At 43.4% G+C, this 21,631-nt stretch overlaps 1 protein-coding gene across 5 annotated transcripts in view; it reads right to left on the reverse strand.

Annotated features, from left to right (window-relative positions):
* MTUS2 (microtubule associated scaffold protein 2) overlaps positions 1 to 21,631 on the reverse strand; it is a 275,206-nt gene that overhangs the window by 23,943 nt on the left and 229,632 nt on the right. For all 5 annotated transcript variants that reach the window (XR_011806475.1, XM_072032648.1, XM_072032650.1 and 2 more), the window contains one exon: positions 1,110 to 1,176. Coding sequence is in view for 4 of the 5 variants with exons in the window: in XM_072032648.1 (XP_071888749.1) it covers positions 1,110 to 1,176 (67 nt within the window). In the remaining variant the exon portion in view is untranslated. The remainder of the gene's footprint in view (positions 1 to 1,109; positions 1,177 to 21,631) is intronic.

Consider the following 21,631-nt stretch of genomic DNA (forward strand, 5'->3'; position numbering starts at 1 on the left):
TGGGGCTTTGGGCAACCTGGTGTGGTGGGAGGTGTCCCTGCCCATGGCAGGGGGGTGGGACTGGGTGGGCTTTAAGGTCCCTTCCAACCCAAACTATCCTCTGATTCTATGAAGTCCATGATTCCTTCTATCTGTACATCTTGTGTCTCAGGGTTGTACAGAGATGAGTACCTCTGATGGCTTACCAGCCATCCCGCTCACCTCTGCTCAACATCTCACTGTCTCCTTGAGTGGTGGTTTGTTCAGGAGGAGGTGGACACAGACAGCTCCTCTCCAGCACACATCCCCACAGGACCAGTGAGGAAGCCCATACATATCTCCACAGCATAAGCTGTCAAGCATCAGAAAAGGTCTGTGCCCAGCTCTTCTGTGGTGGCTTGTCATGGGCAAAGTGAAGGCAAAGCATAGCCCTGCCTGCCAGGAAGGATCTACAGCCATGTCCCCCCTGCACGGGGCTGGCCTGAACCACTCTGTGCTAGTCAAACCAGCCTCCTGCCACACGACACAATCCCTGCTCAGTGCCTGACCCAGCACCTGGGTCTCACAGGCAGGGAAACCTGAGAGGTCCTGCTCAGAGATCCAGCGGTGGTTGCACCTTGTACGTGAGGTGTCCTCTGTCCTGACCATCCTCCCTCCAGGTGTCCTGCCTCCTCTCCATTTGCTGTGGGGTAGATGACCCCAACATCTTACCTGTTCTTGGGAGATTTCAGCCAAAAACAACTCATTTTTTTTGGCTGAACCCAGCACAATAGCTCACCTCCTCTTCCAAGAGTTGTGATGTCTTTACCCTATCTCTGTCCCTCCTGCCTTGATCAGAAACCAAACAGAAATGTGGCACATGTAGAGACACAGGGAATACACACACCGAATGTGACACATTGCATTTGCTGTCTTTCAACACGCCAGAGGCTTCAGAGATTTTAATACTCAAGTTTTGAGCTTGCTGTCCTTTGGTTTGTAACTGGACTACGAAACACACAGACACAAGTAAGCGATGCATCCCCAGTCACCGTGCGCAGCGGTCCCAAGCTCCCCCTTCTCATCACGCTGTGTTTTCTCACTTTTATTGTTACTTATGCTTTTATTGTTACTTTGCTTGTGCTACTTACCAACTTCATCCCTGATCTTTGCAATCTCCACTCCTAAATTGTTTATTTTCACAAGGGCATTTTCTTTCTGTTTAAGGAAGAAAAGAGAGAAAAATATATATAGTCCCCAGGTATATCCCAGGTAAGCACTTTCACATGTTCATTCAGCAAAGCAGATTATATCGATTCCTCACATTTCTTCTGAGGTGGCGGGATGGGTAGGGAGGATTATAATAAACTCATCCATTTTTTAAATCAAGCTTAGGAGCCACCACTCATTAGCCACAAATACCTTTGTTCTGTATGAATACACGAGCTGATGTGCACACGACAGCACAGAATACACTAATTACTGCTACGTGTCTAAAAAGACACTTGCATTCATTCAATCTGTGAACCATTCGTGGTTGGACTGCATGTACAAGATGGTATTAGTAGCTCTGTTAGATCTTCCATCTACTTGTGCCTGCATTTACCATAGTAATAAAAAAAACCATAGCAATATGCTCATGCAGTTGAATTTGCAGAGCAGATTATGGTGCTTACACCATTCAAGACATGGTGGGCATGCCCTACACATATGGACACCACTACTGGCCTGATGCTCATGCCTATTTCCACATTTACTTCTGGTATTTCATTGTCTGGAAAGGATGGGAGTTCCTTCCCTTGACCTGTCTCAAAAGAGATTGAATACTTAACAAATTAAAACATGAGCTGGACAAAGGAAAGATAAAACATAATTACATTAACAATGCTAAGGTTTTATTACCAACATGGAAGGACTTTGGCAGTAGATATCTCATGAGTTTTGTGCAAACTGACGAAGAAAAGCCTCAGGAAAATCTATAGGAATTTAGTTTAATGCAGTAAATCCCAGCTTACTGATCCAAGAGTAAAGGCACTTGAAGTCAGAAAGCATCCTGACTCCTCTTAGGAAGAAGGCAAAGGAAACCATCCTGCTGGCCATGTCCCTGGCAATTAGGGAAACTAGATCAGGCTGCTATAAACATGTCCCAGGTTAGAAAAGACTGAGAATCTTTAAAGGGCACCACAGAAAAATCACATTCAAGAGACAAGGCAATGTAGTAGCAAATGGAATTAAATCGACTCCTAGGAAGTAAATCTTTCAGTAATAAGCAAACAAGACCAATAATAATCTAATGAAAGTGGGAAAAAAAGTTTTAAGAGCCTAATGTTTCTCTTTATTTTTCCTGCATTTAACTTTAATGCTGTTAAAAGAAACACGGAACTGCTTTGGTTTTGGTAATACCAGGAAATTGTAATCCAGAATTCAAGGTAATCCTTTACACAGTGTCCTTTTTGGGATGATTTCTGCCAGTTCCAAGGACCTCAACTCTCCAGAAAATTTTGCTGTAAACCAAACAATCAGCAGAGCTGACCAGGGAGTCCTGAGTGCCCGAGGAGCACCTGGCTACGTGGATGTCTTTCTTACTCAGGTATGAGAAGAAGCCAGACGAGCAGCGCTGGGCTTCTCCAAGCAGCTCCATACACTGCTGACTAATGCACAGGGCATCGTGTGCCAGGACTGCAGATTCTCCAGACTGCATTAGGCTCAGAATAAAATGCAGTGGTTTTTATTATTTATTTATTTATTCCTGTAGTTAAAAAAAAAAGCCACAAAGAAATAAAAAGATCCAGCTAAAAATAGCCTGGTATGTTAAAAATCATAGCCCCTCGCACAGACTCCTAAAACAGCAGTCTTGCAGAGATAATGTTTCCCCTTTTGGAGAATATCACTGCATCTGCCCATGCGGTCTGGTTAGCTCACTGAAGTCATTTTAGGAAGTGTTCTTGACAGACTGCCAGGACGGGTGCCCTTGAAGGCATGTGCACGGGGATGTACTGCATACAGGACTCGCAGATGGGAAGCATCCACTCAGGTTACCAGCTCCCAGAATTTAAAACAATTTAGGGCAAGGGAGCCCTGAATAAATCATTGCCAGCACCTACAGATGAGCAGAACTCAATGGGATTGCTATCATTGTATTTACATGGAGAAAACAAAAAGTAAGCTAAAAACAAAACAAAACAACAGCAACAACAAAACACAGCCTAGTTAAAAAAAGTTGTTTAAATTTTGCTCCTACATAAGAAATGCTACAGACTCTTTTTTTTATATATTATCTTAGATAAGGTTTGTCCTTCCCTTGAGGATGCTCTTCAGAGAGTGGAGAGTCACCATGGTGCCAGCTTTAAGATGCTGTCCCATAACTCATCCTCAAGCATGGGCAGCACCCCACTGGGACAGATGCTTCGGCTGTCTCTGGTGCTACCTCGAGAGGCAAGGTGTAGTTTTGGCTAATCTTTGTATCAGCCTCGTGGTTTCCTGGATGTACACTTACAAATCCTTGACATTTTCTGGTACTGTAACCTGCTTTGTCACTGCAAAGTGATCGGTTTGGACCGCACGTGTTCCTGGGACCACTGTCAACACAATGTTAATAGGAAATGAAAAAGTCTCTCCTTGTTATCATCAGTGGGACTCTGCACAGTGCCCCAGTACAGCCAGGGAACTGGGAATGCCAGTGCTTAGGAAACCAAATGTTACAGTAGAGCAAAACTGAATCTGATGTGAAAAGGAAAAGCTATCAGGTCCAATGCAGAGATTCACAGGGGTCCGCTGTCAAAACATCAAATCAATTAGGAAATTCATGAGCACGCAAGGTAAAGTCTGACAAAAGAAATGTGTGAGAAACAAAATTAATGGGCTATCCCATTCAATTAATCAATCTTCGCTAATATCTCTCCCAAGAGAGTATTTGAAAGAGAAGACAGAGCAGGCAGGATCCTTTCTGCCCTTACACAAGCTTTGTGCCTAACAGGCTCGGCATCTCTACAGAGCTCCAAAGTAGGAGCCGAGCCTCTCAGAGCGACTGAGGGCCAAATCCAACTTAGGTTTAAAAAGTCTCAGCTACCACTCTACTGACACAGCTGTTTCCAATGGCTGAAAAGGCCACAGACACTCTCAGAAATTTGTGCAAATATTAATTTTTTCACTGCAGCAGTTAAATGGCAGGCAAGAAAATATTGACGTGATCTGACTCAGGATTTTTTTCCCTAAAATTTTGAAAGCAAGACTGATTTTTGCACAAAGCAAAATGCTGCTTTTATTTTTGGGGTACTTTTAATGAATGATGGATTTAATTATTGCTTGGAAGACCTATGAGAAAGGTCTTCCATTGGCTGCATCCCAAGAAATGACTCTGACACTGAAATACTTTTCATAAAATAAAATCACGCTCATGATGGAGATGAAGAAAAACTTATTCCTCATATTTCACTCTGTAACACAACGGTTAAGTCTTGTGTCTGGAATATGTCCCAGCTCCTCAGCCAGCAAGAAAAATAGAACAGAACAGGTAGAATGGTGTGTTTGCTCTGTGCTAAAACTAATGCTTGGTTGAATAAAAGCCTCACTAACAACTCTTTTTCCTATCATAAGCTTTAAAGCATACAGACCTCCCAATATTTCTCTTGTGAAAAACTAAGCAGTGGACTACATTTCAGCTAATAAAACAGGCACTGAAGGTGGTTCTTGTGTATTCTTGATTCAATTCAAAACTCCCTGGGGACAGACTGAGCTAGGACTTCCATTGGTGCAGCATCCAAGCTGCTCCAGGAAAACTGGCAGGTAGGCAGGGAGGAGGAATTTGTCCCATTAGGTGACAGTGGCCATAACTTAGCAGTGTAATTCAGAAGAAAACATGCAGGATTTAGGGATAGCTGAGGGAACTGGGAAAATCATTTTGTAAAGGATGCCTGAGGATGTGCAAGGTGCTGGTGCTGTCTGAATAGAGTTAAAAGGAAAGTAGTGAGGAACCCTTCAGTTGCATGGAGCCCCAAATGACAGCTAGACAGGAGGACATCAGGAGATGCTAAGGAGACATCAGCAAGGTTGAGGTTTTGCTTTGGACCAGGGACAACTGTGGGATAGTGAAGCAGAGCTGAGGTTTGCCCTTGAATTTCCCCTGAAAACTGCCCAAGAGATACTAATTCATTAGAAATGCTAATTAATTAAACCTCCACATACTTTTTAACAATAGGTAAGCAACAGTAGGTCTATTTCACAAATGGCACAGATTAGGCTGGGAGGATCAGAGGATTGCCCCGACCCAGGTAGGAAGTTGACCTGCTGCTAGGAAGTTTGCACAGTAGCTTGGGGTGACAGCTCCAAATCGACACACGTCTCCCTGCTAACTAACACACTTGCAGTGTGCTTTATTGTAGGTCCAAATATATGCACAGTATGTCCACAAACATTTCCTACTTCCCTACAGTGCCACCTAGAAAATGAACTGCATGCAGATGCTCTCTGGCACTCATTATTAAAACTGCTCCTTCAGAATGACTTTTGTGTATCCAGCACTTTCAAAATATTAAAAAAAAAAAAAAAAAAGACTGACCGTAGGTGTTGCTTAGTCACTGCTGTGCTTTATTTAGAGTTCCCCGGGGACAGGCCATATATTATCAATGGGAAGAAAAGCATATACATTGGGAATTCTCTTGTATCAATAAATATCTCAGATGATACTTGTAGAAGAAATAACTGGCTCCCACTGAGGCTGATGTTCACTCTGATCTGCTGCCTTCCTTCCAAAAAGGGTGCTGTTTCAATCACGCCGGGTATCAGGTAATCCTCCCTCACAATTTACTTTCGTTAAAGCTTACAGGCAGAGCTGATCACCTCCATATCCCCCAGTGACTCTACTCTAACAAGTTTTATATTAAGCCATACCTTTTCCCTAACCTGGTTAACAGCATACCCCAAGCTAAACACGTTATTAGGTAAGCAGGAGACAATGTCAGCCTTTAATTAGACTGCGTATGTGAATACTTTCAAAAGCCAAACTCTAAGGAAATATACTGCACCGGGATGTGTTTCTGCCAAAATATTTTCTATTAAGCAAATTAAATGCATATGCTCATTCTCTCCGTCTTCTGTAGGCACTTAAAAGCCAGGCAAATGCCCAGAAAAATCGCCTGAAAGCTGTGTGCTGGCGTTGTGCTCCCGCACAGGCTGCTCTCCTGCTACCTGTAGCTATGCCCTTACCTCCGTGCTGGCGTTTGCTACCCGACCCGTTTGATGCCCGGGAATTTGCTTGGTTTAGCCTCATAAATAAGAAATGGCATACGAAAACATGCACTTTTCCCCCCTTTTCACTTCTGGATGGGATTTCCAACACGCCAGAAAGGAGGAGCAGCAGAGAGGTAAACCAGAGGCTTCAAACTCAAACTCGGCAAGTTTCTTTCCTCACTCGTGCTCCACAGGGTTACGAAAACCGGCCGAAAAGCCCCCCAGAACAAAAACCCAACCGGCAGGACCCATCCTCACCCAACCCTCCTCTCTGCGCCATCCCCCCCGAGCCTCCCCTGGGAGCGCGGGGCCAGGCGCTGCCCCCAAACCCCGCAGCCCCCTGTAGGGCGAGCATCGCCCCCTCCCCACCGACCCCTCAAGGGGAAGAAGAGGACACGGTTACCGTCCCGTCCTGGCCCCGGGAGCAGGGAAAGCCGGCGGAGCAGCAGTGGCCCATGGCGACAGGAGCCGTCCCCCGGCTTGGGGGCGATGCTCCGGCTTTGGGGGCGCCCCGGGAGCGCTGCGGGGCCCGCGGGCAGGGCCGGGGGAGGCGATTTGGGGAAGATCGGGCAAGTTGGCAGCGCTGCGGTCCGACGGGGAGCCCGGGCTCCCGGCGAAAGGCGGGTCTTCCTCATGCCGATCTCCCTCCTGCTCCGCACCCCAGCCAGACGCCCCCGGGGCTCGGCGCATCCCGCCCGGCTCTGCCTCCGCCGCCCGCGGCTCGCCTTGCTCCGCGCCCGTCCCCTGCGACCCCATATCCCCACCCCACACCCGCCCCCGAAGCAAGGACTCGTCCCTCAGGGGCTGATTTAAATCCCGAGGACGGCCGCTGCCCGCCGGAGCTCTGCGGCGCTGCCGGGGACTGCAAGAGCACGGCACAGCCCTCTGCAATGAGCGCGGGGAGTTTTGTAACGCTCAGGGGCTTATCTATTTATTTATCTATCTATCTGCTTATTTCCTCCCCCAAGGGAAAAGGTGGATATTCGCGATCGGTTGCATAAGCGGGATAGAAACACTGAGGCTGGGCAGCGATGCCCTGGAGCGTGTCCAGAGCAAGGCTACGGGGCTGGTGGGGGGCCTGCAGCACAAGGCCTGTGAGGAGCGGCTGAGGGAGCTGGGGGGGGTTGGTCTGGGGAAGAGGAGGCTCGGGGAGACCTCATTGCTCTCTGCAACTGCCTGAAAGGAAGCTGTGGGGAGCTGGGGGTCGGCCTCTGCTCACAGGTAACCAGTGACAGGACCAGAGGGAATGGCCTCAAGTTGCACCAGGGGAGGTTCAGGTTGGCAATGAGGAGACATTTCTGCTCAGAAAGAGCAGTCAGGCACTGGGACGGGTTGCCCAGGGAGGTGGTGGAGTCACCGTCCCTGGGGGTGTTCAAGGAGAGGTTGGACGTGGTGCTTGGGGACATGGGTTAGTGGGTGACATTGGTGGTAGGGGATGGTTGGACCAGGTGATCTCGGAGGTCTTGTCCAACCTTAATGATCCTATGATTCAGAGAATGAAGCAGCTCTGTCTTCTTATGGGAAGGCTGCAACGCTACCATGACTCACATCATTGCCTCGCTGGGTGGGCATTTTTTGCTTAATTTTCTTTCTACTGTGACTGGTGATACATGAAGTGATCAGGAAAATAGTAGAAACTAATAGCAAGAATGTCCAGTGAAACCTTGCATTAAATCACATTTAAGTGCTCAGGTAACTTCCCAGTTTGCTTTAGTTTCTCATTCCTGCTTTTCCTTGGCTTAGCCAGGGCTTTAAATGAAGTTTCAGAACATCATGGAAAAGTAAATGTGAAAAATAAATTTTAAAACTCACTCAATGTCCAAGATCTATTTTTTCTTTACAGCACATGGAAATTAATTTGGCTGGCTACTGAACAGCTACAGAGTAGAGGTAAAAAGAGACTTTCCATAGAGTGAAATCATTTCATCCTCACTGTAGGAACATTTTATTTTTTTTTTAATTTTTTTCCATGTCTGTGATTTGGATCTTTTTCAGTCTAAATCCTGACTGGAAGCCATTTAACTACCACAGCAAAATAATAGTATGTATCTTTTCAAAGGGAGAGTCAAAACACCATGCTTGTCAAGCTGGATGATATTTAGGGTGAGGGTAATGGACACAAGAAGAAAAATAAAACACCATAAAGTCCAAGGTCATAATCTTAGGCAAAATTAACAGGAATTTTGAATGGAAGATGGAGACTCATCAGCTGGAAGTAACAGCAAAAGGAAAGGACTGTGCTGCTTATTCAGTCATAGGATGACTGCAAATATGTCTATGATACAGCTCTTAAAAAAGGGAATATAAGCATAGGCTGTAGGAAAGAGAGAAGAGGGAAGTTTAAATGCTTTATGGAAAGCCCCTGTGAGAGGTCATCTAGGACTAAACACAGCTCTGCTCACCCAAATTTTGGGGCTATCACATCTGACCTGGGAAACATACAGCTTGTACCACGGTGGGGAGCCAAGCACACTATCTGCTTCTGCCTAAGAAAACAGTGCTAAAGCTTAAATATGATCGTTTTCTACAAACACACCATGGAGATGAACACGAGGAGATGGAGAGGTACTTTAAGGTCAAAGCACATGTACATAAGAATAAAAGGATGTGAACTTGGAAATACAGGTCTTTGAGCTACAAGAGGTTCTGAAGATGCCTTCCTTCGGGTACAGAGGAAAAGATAACTACTTTTAAGCTAAAATTTATCATTTTAGGGAAGAGATTATTGAACTTGTTTGCTTGCAATGGGAAAGGGCTGTATTTGATGACCTAGCACAAGTGAGGAGAGGTCTGTGGATAAGACAGAAACGAACAGGGCCTGGGGAAACCCGGGCTGTTAGTTAAAACCCACCTTACATATAAGCTATTGCTCTGATTCCTCATTGGAAACAGAAATTGTGGCACTAAGGGACCTGGTTTAGTGACAGGACCTAGTAGGTCAGGCTGATAGTAGGATTTGATGATCTGGAAGGTCTTTTCCAACCTAGATGATTCTGTGATTCTATGAAAATTCAGATAAACTCTGCAAAGAGAGGTGTTCCTTGTTATCTACAGAATTAGTAATGGGGATGTTAAAATTACATTTGACAATATCAAAAAAGTAGCACTCAACAAGTTACTTAATGGGATATGTTTTACAAGCCAGTGAGTAATTCAGCACTTTGGTGGAAAAAAAAATGTAGTTAGCATCTCACAGGGTAAAGCTCCTGGGTAATTAAAGCCCAAGGAGGACATCTACATTTTCTTAAATGGCCCAGGGGAGCTCCTTGCCTATAAATAACCTATTTTAATTGTAAAAAGGTCCCATGGGTATAATTTTTTTTTCTACACTAACAGAATCAATGCTTTCCTCTAAAACAGACATAATACAATTTCTATTTACTGTTCAACCAATTACAGTACTTTGCAGCTATCCAAATTACATTGGGAGAGGTAGGGTTTAATTAGCTATTTTTGTATAATTTACTAAGATCCCCAAATGGAGCACATATTCATTTAAATTCCATAATGGTCTTTATATATCAGTCCATAGGCTCTATTAAGTAGAGGATAAGCAATAAATCACTTAATCAGAGTTCTAAATGTTTCCAGTCCCCAATGCCTTAAAATATCATCTCAACAGAGATTTAAATCTGAAGATTAGCCATTTAGCCCAAGATTAGTTACCAAATGACTACTATAAAAACATCAGTAAAGAGCCTGCTTAGTTTATACCCAACAGAAAATAAACACTGGAAATCTCGTGAGACAATTTATTACTATGAATTTTCTATCCTATTCAGAAGTAGACCCCAATTCCTTCCAAGATCAGGTTCAAATCAATTTATTTTCTTCTTCTTCATCCTTTTTTTTTTCCTTTTCTCCATTCACAAACTAATCTGTAGACTTCTTCTAACAATGAGATATTTAACTATAATCAGAAAATTTGAAAGCTGTTACTGTGAGTTCTGTGTATATGTCTTGTATTTTAAATAATGATAATACATCGAACACATAAATAGTATACATACACACAATATGTTTTTCCCTACTCTCTTTCAACATGTTCTGCAGTATATATTCCTGATGATTCAGAGGGTTGGCATAGTACTGCAGTGCACACAGGCACATACCTAACAAAGGATACTTAAAGTTATTGTGGAGAATTGACTGTAAACCTACAATGCGTGTACCCTCTAACTTTGTGTATGTATATGTGCCTGTATATATGTACTTATATAAATAGCACAGAACTCTAGCATATAGTTATAAATAAATGTGAATGCACCTATTTTTTTTTAAAGTCTATACACATAAGAGAGCCTACAGAACTGTGCATATGAACAAATTTTATATTTAGTTTTGTGTGTACTCTGTATTTATTTTCATGCTGAGAAGCCCAGCACATATGAGTGAATTCATCCTCCCAGTTCCCGTATGTACAAAGCAAATGGGGCTCTCACAGCATTGCCAGGGCGATTTGCCAGCATCATGGTGGGAGCTTCTATCACTGGAAGGATTAAACCCCAGGGCCCCCAGTCCCATCCCAATGCCTGAGCATAGTTGACCGGCCTCCTCCATTGCCAAAGGCATCTCTGCCCTACACTCAGCTTTCTTCTGGCCAAAAAACACAGCTGAGATTGATGAGGTGTTTGACAGGGACTGGTCTTTGTTACAAGTCTTTACATGTGAGACAGAGCATTAAATAAAGTACATAAAAAGTCTGTAGGCAGCCTATAATGATGCGCACCATGGGTGCAAACAGTGACACAGGCAATGAAAATCTTAATTGCAAACATAACTTTCCAAACATGCAGTCACATTAGCACAAAGCCTGTGATAAAATCACTGCCACAACAACAGCTCCAGGCAAGCAGGTACACCTTCTCAGTGTTCCTCTAATTAGCAACATGGTTATCTTTATAATTAACATGCGCTGCTCATGTTATGGCAGGGGCCAGAGGCTTTAGCTAGAGGCAGACCCTTGTTCTACTGGGCACTGTAATATAAAGATTCAAATCACACCAAATTCAGTGGATAGCAAATGGATATGATTCCAAATTCCCTGGAAACCTTAGGGGACAACACAAGCAAGGAGCAGAGTGCTGGGGAAAACAAGCAAGGATCAATGCCTGACCCTTTCCTCACCTTCTTGCCCTCCTTCCCTAGGTTCCAGATTCACTCACCAGACTGGGTTTGATGTTTGGATACTAACTCTGGTCACCAAGCACTTCAAGTTTCAGTTTTAGGGTAATTTTTACCACTGTTGCTATCTCTGTTATGCTTATGGGAGTTTAAGTAACACAGTGAGGCCAAAATATCAAACCCCAAAAGCCAAATTTTCACTCCAGATTGCAACTGTACTGACTCCAGTATCGGCTTTTTTACTTGCATATGACAAGCAAGACCTTAAGATTGTGTAGTGCTGTGTAGAGACAGCATTTCTTTGCTGCTGGTGCTGTGACAATAATTTTTTTTTTCTAAGATGAGAAACATACATAAGCAGCTTTGGGTTCTTAACTCTTAGGACCTTGTGACTCCCTGCTTCATGGAGGTTGGCTGCCCTTCCTAGGAGATACATAGTGCTTTCCCTGGATTTCCACAGTGAAATCCTTAATTCGTTCACTTGGCAAGCACAGTTTGCTGCGAAGACGGAGATTCATGGAGTAAGACAAGAGAACGAAAAACAGAGCAAAAGTATTGAGAAAAATTTCTGTTACATCCACTGCATCTGAAGGGAGATAATGGTAGTAACACTACTATGTGTGTCACTGAGCAAGAGAATCCTTAAGTGAACTGTGTATTATCCATCTTTTATGAAGCACTGAAAATGCCTGCTGAGAAACATACCACGAGAAATATGTCAAACAAATATTTAACTTAAGCTGAATAGAAAACAGTCTGAGGACAAGATCTGGAAAAGATAGCACAGAGGACCTCAAGAGAAAGGTTTTTGTTGGTGGTGGTGGTGTTTTTTTGTTTGTTTGTTTATTTGCTTGTTTTTTTTCAAGAGGACCGTCAGCTCTGGAAATAGGTTGGTAGGACATCATCAGTGGTTATGGCAGTAAACATAGGAAACTAAGAGAAAGCTGAAGAAGACAACATTTAGAAGTGAGAACCAAGAATACTGAAGACAACACCACAGGGATATGGAGAGAGATAATGGGGAAAGAAGGCTGAGGTGGGGAATCACAGGATCACAGGATGGTTTGGGTTGGAAGGAACCTTAAAGCCCACTCAGTCCCACCCCCCTGCCATGGGCAGGGACACCTCCCACCAGACCAGGTTGCCCAAAGCCCCATCCAGCCTGGCCTTGAGCACCTGCAGGGATGGGGCATCCACAGCTTCTCTGGGCAGCCTGTGCCAGGGCCTCACTCCCCTCATAGTAAAGAATTTCCTCTGAATATCTCATCTAAATCTTCCCTCTTTTAGTTTAAAGCCATTAACCCTTGTCCTATCACTACACCCCCTGACAAAGAGTCCCTCCCCAGCTATCCTGTAGGCCCCTTGAGGTACTGGAAGGCCACTGTAAGGTCTCCCTGGGGCCTTCTCTTCTGCAGGCCAAACATCCCCAGCCCCCTCAGCCTGTCTTCACAGGAGAGGTGAAAACCAGAAGCTGAAAAACTGTTTCCCTTGAAAAAGCAAGCAAAGCAGGGATTGAAACAAAAGATGAACAGAGGAAAGAAAAATTATTCTGAAGACTGCACTGCAGAGAAAGGCTGTGCAGCAGGGAAGGGAGACAGGGAACAGGAGACTGCTGGAGTGAGGAGATAAGGAGAGAGGTGAAGTCTGGATTCAGATGACCTCATGCATAACTGAGACACCACAACTTCTGTGATGTCTCAGCTGCAGGGGACAAGTCAGGCTATCAGCAACTGCCACCTCCTGGCATTCCCTGCAGTCAGTGCTGAGAGGCGATCATGACACTGACAACGAGCACCTCCGAAGGATGACGTGAGGAGAAGCCTGGCATGGCATTCAGCAGGGGCCAGGGTTTTGTCTAAGGCAGTGCCAGGGACGGGTAGAACAAAGCTATTCCAGTAATGCATTTGAACAGGAGGCTCAGGAGGTTGTCGAGTGGCATGCCATGAATTATCATTCATGACACAGATGAGAGAAAGAAGACCCAGCTCTGCCTATGTGGTTACAGCAGCCTGCTTCTTTTCACATTCTCCTTTCAAACACTGCTAGTTATATACTGTCTGACAGAACATGCAGGTGGGCTTTCTCACAGTTTTTTTGTATCTACAAGAGAAAAGTGGAGTACACTGTCAGAATTGCAGGCAACTGAGGAGATTGAGTTTATTTTTCAAGTGTAGGCCTCAAAGCACTCAATCCAATTGCTAATGGTATCATCACCATTGTTAATTCTTCTAAGTCTGCAAGCAGGATAATTTGGAAACAGTTTCACCTAGTCTTAAATTCTCTTTCAAAGCCCAGAGTGATAGTCTCATTGCACTTCTGTGAGTGCTTGAAACCATTTAAAAGGAGTGCTGCTGTCACAGAAGGTGATTCCATCCTCTCCTCCCTTCCCTGCTCACTTTATTTGCTCGTTTCCTCCCCTTCCTTCCTTATGGCCACACAGGTGTTTGGGCAGTGAATCAGACTGGGGTTAAAACTGATAGTGGGGAACTTGGGGAAAGAGCCTCCCTAGCACGGGACCTGCTTCTCCGTGCCAAAACCAGTTGTGGAACGGGGTTGGCAGCATCCCTGCTCTGCTGACATCTTCCCTCTTGGACGTGTATTATAAATTTTCTGTGGTACAGATCTGTTGTTGGTAATACTGTTCACCATGTTGGTCACATATATAACACATTATTATTCCAGGTCGGGTCTGTTATTTCTACACTTACCTAACTTCAAAAAAACAAAAACAAAAACAAACAAACAAACAAACAAAAAAAAACAAATGAAACAAAACAAAATAAAATAGTGATTTGGGGATTTCTGAACATACGAGCAGTCAGTCACGAATTTCAGCTAGACGATTCAGCTAGAGCTGAAGGTCATGCCAGATGTCTCTGAAATACCAGTTTCACTTGGACTTTCACTAAGGTTTTACATTTTGTGTGTTACTCAGTGCCATGAGGTTTTAATGAACCTTGGGCAACTTATATGGAAGGAAACATTTTTAATATAGTTTTGCAATTATATGATTACACCAGTGTATATCTGGAAGAACAGAATATTTACTCTAGAATTTAACAAATTAACACAGACTGCATGCCCTCTGTTCTCAAGTGAGAGCCCAGCCAGCTGACTCAATTTTTAATTCACTTCTCATATGAAAAGAATGTGAGGATCTATGTAGTATTCTGTCAGAGTTTTGTTATTTCTACCAGTGTAGCCTTACATCTATTTTTATAGCAGTAGCTTGTAAGGCCATGGATTAAAATGTACCAGAGAACAATACTTTATTACTGCATTTTCTAGTTCTTCATGTCTGGAGTGGTACAAAATGAACATTTGCTACAAGTTCCCAATCAACGAGTCCTTGCTGACAAAGAATTCATTTTTCCTCATATGAAATGTCATTTATCCACCAAGACCACAAGGAAAAGAAAAAAAAAAGTCTATTTTCATTAAACTCCTCTCCTGCCCTCTGCCCAGGAATACACACTCCGCAGGCTAAATTCCAAACTTCTGAGTAGCTGGAAGCAGATGGCCACTTTCTTAAATCAACTTTGCAGAGAAATATCCCCTTCTTTTCCCAACAAATCATGAATCTCCTCTTCTCTTGTCCACCACTGTGTTATTCTGGCCCAAAACCAACAACAGCTTCAAGCTGCCCCTTTTTGAAGCTGGGCAAAGCAAGGGACAAGTGCTGACATCCTGCGACAGCAACGTCAGCAGCTTCACATGGACTGTGGTTACTCTTACTGGGAAAAAAAGATTCCCCACAGGGTTCTGCTGAGAGGAACACCATGTACTGATAACAATGAGAATACAATATATCAGATGTGAGCTTGGGACTTTTTTATGAGAAGAAAACCTAACTCCGATAATTTTTATAACTCATTTTGAAAATGCATTTTATATACTAATTTCTCTGTCTCCAGCATCTGTGTACTTATAGCTGTTTTAAAGATGAAATCATAATAAACACTTCTCAAATCACTACTAAAAATCAACCAACCAACCAACCAAGAAACCGTCAACAAACACCATCTTCTGAAATTATTTCTGTTGTGTGTGAAATGTGGTTGTAGGAAGCAGCATTTGAAAAGCTGTTCTGCATGGAAATCTCATCTTAGTATCTACCCTAAAAAAGCTTCTGACCTTAAAATCGGTACCTCCCCTCCAGTAAACACATCTGGATATTCCTGTTGCCAATATGCTTTGTAGAATTTAAGGATAAAAAGATGATTTAATCAAATAACATGACCTTTGTATTTCAGGGCACTGTATTTTACACAGTTACCATTCTGCAGCTGTAGTTGGTGAAAGCATCCCTTCTACAAAGGCACCTGGCAGTAAACCACAAACATAAAGATGTGGAGTGGCTTCTAGTTCACGGAGCGCTTAGTTCCAATAACTGATCGCCTCTATGGGCAAAACTGTCTGCCTTCCTTCCTTCACATGTTGGAGGTGCACAGCTTCTGCTTCTAGCCAGTGGTTTCTGCTAAAGAAACCACTTTTTTTCCTCTGCTGGAGGAAAGAGCCCTCTGGTTTGCAGTAGTACCTTTTTATGAAGACACTTCTGCACGGGATTTAAGCCACTTTGTCCTTTTTTACACACAAAATCAATTGTGCTTTGCAGTCTCTCACAGCAAAGGATTTTTTCCAACCCTCACAGATGCCTATTTCTCTTTTCTGTTTCCTCCTCTCTTTTTCATTGTTTCCTGAAGAAGTGTGGGTATTGATGCTAAATACTATACTATCAATCTCCATAGTGCTGAATGTGTGGGTGGTATTACGCTCTTACTTCTATTTGCTAGGTCTCTCCTTATTCACCCAAAGGTCTTGACCACTTTTCTTAACACTTTCACAGTAGGAGTTCATTTGGCTTCCTCTGACACCAGAAACCCTGACTACTCCTGCAGTTACTGCTTTCCAGTTGACACCCACACCACAGGTCTGTAGGCATGACCTGTATTTTGTGTTTGCATTTATCCATTAAATTCTGGTTGCATTACGATGCATTTCATTTAAATAGTCTAAATCACTCCATACTATGGCCAGGTCCAAATAACCTCTCTGAGCCAGGCTTTCCCTGTAGTTATCCTGTCTCAGGATGATGTGGATGAAGGGATAAAGTCCTGGGTTTTGTTTTGGACAGAGGTGAGTCAAGATCATGCTGAAAGAAAACTCCAGGCAGAGTTGGTTTCAGCCTGGGTTTGCTTTGTCACTCACCAAGAAGGAATCGATGGGAATACAAGTATGCCATTTTAATTAATCAAAAGAGTAGCTAGCTTGCAATCTGTGAGTCGAATACACGGCTACCTATCTGCTAAAATTTGTAACCACAATCCTTGTGGGATGCAATTGGTATATGAAATTGCACCTGCAAAATTAAAGATCAAATCAGTTTCACTAATAAAGAAAGCGCTCCTTTTCTGATACCATATCTGTACAAAATCTTTTTGAGATGTGGCACATAGTCTTGAAGGGCTTCAAGTTGGTAATTGTACTTATAGTCTGCCCAGATTTTTGAGCCTTAGTTTACATTGAAGCAACCTCACATCTGCCAGGAATTTTCAGCAACAGGGAAAATTCCACTTTGCTGCTGCACAGTCCCTGTTGTGCATCAGCACAAAATGTGTCTGCTGATGGATCTACAGAAGAAGACTTATGATATTTACACTCTCACCTCCTGGGACTGCAGCAGTAATTTTGGAGAGACAGAGAATTAAATCAGCAGAAGTTTCTAACTTAGGAATATGCAGTGGTGAGGGAAGACAGTAAATAATTTCTGAAGTCTTTCTGCAAATGACATTTAAAAATACCTTTGAGGGGAGGTGAGAGAAGACAGAACATTTTTTAATACATAGACCTAGTAACTTCCAATGCTTTGTTTTAACTAAAGACAGGTGAAATTCTGTTTTGCATGCAACAGTAAGTCCATGGGAGAGAACTTCAAACATTAGAAACATAATGCGTGGCACCTACACAGATATATGGCATATACTCAACTGTTCCATGTTTATTTTAAAATTAATCATAATCATGTGTTTAGCCACTGCTTTGAGTATGCTATGTTCCTTTACAGGGAATTTACCTGATGCTGTTCAAGAAGCATTTGGACAATGCTTTTAGGTAAATAGTTTAACTCTTAGGTTGATCTCAGCCCTCAGCCTCCTGTCTTATTTTAGCAGTAGTATTCAGTCTATGCAATTACACAACATAGCTCTTGTTTATGCCTCTCCAAACAGAATTCTCTACACTATCCACACCTTTATATACCGAGGTCCCTTTTCACAATGTACTAAGCAATCATAAAAAGGCAGAAATGTAGCTTCTCGTTCCCTTGCAGATGAGATCAGAGTGGGATAATAAGAATAGTTGTACAGCCTGCTTGCCCTGGAGGGAGCCATCAGCCCAGAGATGCTGCCCAGGACGTGTAGTACTGCTCAAACCTGCAGCATGCACTGTTCTGTAGGGTACATCGCCGAGGGCTGGCCCACAGCGTGGTGGGACGTCACTGGTCTGGGGTAAATGAAGACAAACAGTGGAATATCCCTGTCCGTAGGAGGGAAACTGTGCTCCTTGTGCTCTCTTCTACACCTCATACTGTCAGGCACCCCTGCCCGAAGCCCTATCCCTGCATGCCCACTGAAAACTCATGCTGGCTCACACTGAGCCTGCTGCCACCAGCACCCCCAGGTCCCCTCCTGCCGAGCTGCTCCCCAGCCTCATTTCCCAGCCTGTGCCTGTGCCTGGCACTGCTCCATCCCAGGTGCAGCACCCACCCCACATTTCCCCTCGTTTATCTTCATGCCAATGATGATTGTCTAGTGCTCCAGATCCCTCTGCGAGGCCCCTCATTCCTCCAGAGAGGGACAGCACCTCCCAGTTTAGTATCGTCAATGAACTGGCTAAGGAAGCTTTCCTCTCCTGCATCCAGATCAGTGATAAAAGAACTGAACAGGACCAGCCCAAGAAGAGAGCCTTGGGGAGCACTGTGAGTGACCAGCTGCCAGCCAGGTGTAGCCCACTCACCACATCTCTTTGAGCTCTGCCACCCAGCCAGTTCATCACCCAGCGTAGCGTGAACCTGTCCATCTCAGAGCTGGATAGTTTGTCCAGACAGATGCTGCGAGGGATGGCATTCAATGCCTTGCTAAAACACAGAAAGATTACATTCACTGCTTTCTCTTCATCTCCTGCACATGCAGCATTGCTGTAGAAGGAGATCAAATAAATAAGGCAGGACTTTCCCTTCATGAGCCCATGATGAACCGTGATGGCCAAAAACAAATCAAGGCAGATAGCTGGTTTAGCTGATATTTGTTACAGATAATAAATTATTCCTCTTTACAGTAGGCTGTAAAAACAGTAATGTCTCATAAACAAACCATGTATTACACTGCCCATTATTGCCATTATTATGATGCCTATATACGTAACCATTATACATCTGAATAAATGGAGCCATGCCACATCAACACTGAGATAATATTAAGCCACTGAACAAAAGTTTCTCTGCCTCAGGTCTAAAAATACAAGCAGGGAGAAAGTAGAGGAGACAATGCTGCTGTGCAGCACCCAAGGGCTGGTGAAGGTGTCCACCCAAAGCAATCCCTGTTGGGAGCAGAGCCAGACAGAAAGAAAAAGCACAAAGATAATACAATCAATATGTGTATGATGGTACATGGCCCTACCCACACTTTCTTTTTTTCAGTGTGTGTAGCTGGTCTCCTATCTGAGGGCAGGAGACTTGCTAGGATGCTACCCAGGACAGCTCCAAGCAAGGCGCAGCACCAGGCTTAACTCTCTGGTGGTGCCAGAGGTTGTCCCCTTGGGTGACAGGGATTGGGAAGGTCCCAGAAGGGATCTTGAGAATAAACAACGGCACGTAAATAGGTGTCAGGTAACTTGGTGGTCACTGCTTCTTCTGGATGAGTAACGTGGCATTTGCTCCCTCTCGAGGCTGACTGTCACCTCCCTTAGGCTTCTGTTCAAAAATTTGGTTTTGAAATTACTTTTGAAAGGTTAATGGGGGCACAGCCTGCCATTTCACAGCAGCTTTACAGGCTGGCATTTGGTCCCATCACACACTGAAATCTTCTGAATACGTGCATAAAACAAGAGCTGTGCTAAAAGATTCACCTCTGAAGGGAGGCTCAGCTTTTTTACTCCTGAAGAGAGGATGGGATCCCTCCTACCTCAGCAGTCTCCTCCATATTGCTAATAAGAGTTATGGATTCTTTAGCTGCTCTTCTTTAGTGGAAACTTTGTCCAGCCCCACCAAAATCCCTGAAAAGTATCTACAGACCTTCAGTTGCTAAATGTTTCTGTATATATATATGCGGATTTTGCACTTATTGATCTATAACCAATTGAAAAGTCTTTGCTCTGCCACATTCTTACTTGAAATCTTGATACGGTGTCAGACAACACCAAAACCAAACCCACAAACAATAATGTTAATATATTAATGCATTAAAGTTAATACATTTCTGACACAACGTACTGATTCAAAGGTGTCAAAGTCTACAGATGCCAGAATCATTGACTACTATTTTTATTTTTATTTATTTATTTTTATTCTGATGAAACAGGAAAAAATCCTTTGGAAGATTTTGGGTTTGACAGCTTGAAGCAACAGCTCCAACAAAGCCTGACCAGCTTCCTACTGGATTGCCTTGGATGGACAACAATGCCTTCAGGGCTTTTCTCTGAAACATAAGCCTGATAAGCACAAGCACACCTGGACTACTGATGGAGCTGAGTGGCTGTGGTGCTAGGACCAAGCGGGAGAGAGATCCTCATATTGTCCTCGGACCCATAAAAAAAAAACAAAAACAAAACACACAAAGATAATAAGCTCCCTGTTATGAAACAAAGGCCAAGCTTAAAAAAGAGTTTGGAAAGTGATCAGGTGCTGTGACTCATGGTGTCCGTGTAACCTCAGCTGATGGTACAAGCATCATTTCTTGCAGACAGGATCCTTGCCTAAAAATAGACCCTCCAGTGTGAAGTGGAAAAGCAACTACGAATCTTAGAGAATGGAATTTTGGCTGGCTGTGAAAGAGGTATTTAAAATGCATGGGGTTTACAACAGAGACACGCTTCCACTGACTTCTTTGCTAAACTTAACAAGGTGAAAACATTGCAATTTGGGTTTAGCTCTGCCTCCTACATGAGCAAAGGCTGCATTACCACTGAAGCCTATTACTCACTATTGCTGTTCACATAACTCCTACTGCACCATTAAGCCTCTGAAGCCCACCAGAAGCCAACCACCCTACCTGGAGGCTGCCGTCTTCACAAGATCCACTCTTGACCCTCATTCTGTTCTTTTCCTCTGCATGCAATATAAAATCAAGGCCATCAAAGATGGTTCTTTACATGGAGATCACTAATATAATCATAATGGAAAATAAGTTCACCTTTATCTGACGTTTGGCACCCAGCTTAAATGCATTTCTCTTTGAGGACAACGTGTAGATAGGGAGATCTTTAATTTTTAATAGAGATTTAAATCCTCTTCAACGGGAGCATTAGAATGACCGGGGCTATTTCATCTTTTACCTTGAAATTCAGAATAGCTACCTATCACTAACAAAATGCTTCTCCAACCAAGGCATACAAACATAGTCTAATTGTAGGTTATCTCAAAACAAGGCTCACTGTTCAAACACCAATGACCTCTTGTGTTAGAAGCAAAATTGGTTGTACCACATATAAGCTGCTCAGCAGTTCTTGCCATTGTCTCCAAACCAGTAATTTGGGCTAGCACGTCAAGTATTTATCTCAGGCTGAGCTGGAAATTGTTTATTTTCATGACTGTCTCTGAGAGAGAGTTCAAGGAAAAAATATTTATCTTTTGTGCCTGGTGGTGTCACAGTGGTAAAAAACTAGCCCTTGTCAGAAGCACCGACTTTCTGGCTTGCAGAGGTAACAATTTCCAAACATTGGCAAAATATGTTAGAATTTGACCCAAAACTAATCCTTAGAAAAGTGTCACTCCTCATCTCCCTCACTACTATTACAGTTTGGATGGATTTCCTCTATTGATCAAGTTCGTTTTTTCCTGGCTTCTGCTGGAGGCAGTCAGAATAACTCAATCTTTTCATTCTGTGTCCCAGGAAAAAAAAAAAATCCATTTTGGACTCACCAAAGTCTAACAGTTTAGGGATATAAATCAAAAACATTTTATTGTAAGACAAACAGAATACTTTGTTTACTTGGGAGAAAAAAAAATTAGAAAGAAGCTTTGTCTTCATTTAAGGCTTTCTAAAATGATTTTATGTAGAAATGCACAAGATTTGGTATTGAGGGCAGTGAAAAGGTAAGATGCTGC

The sequence above is a fragment of the Anas platyrhynchos genome, chromosome 1, assembly GCF_047663525.1.
Source record: "Anas platyrhynchos isolate ZD024472 breed Pekin duck chromosome 1, IASCAAS_PekinDuck_T2T, whole genome shotgun sequence".
Taxonomy (NCBI): Eukaryota; Metazoa; Chordata; class Aves; order Anseriformes; family Anatidae; genus Anas; species Anas platyrhynchos.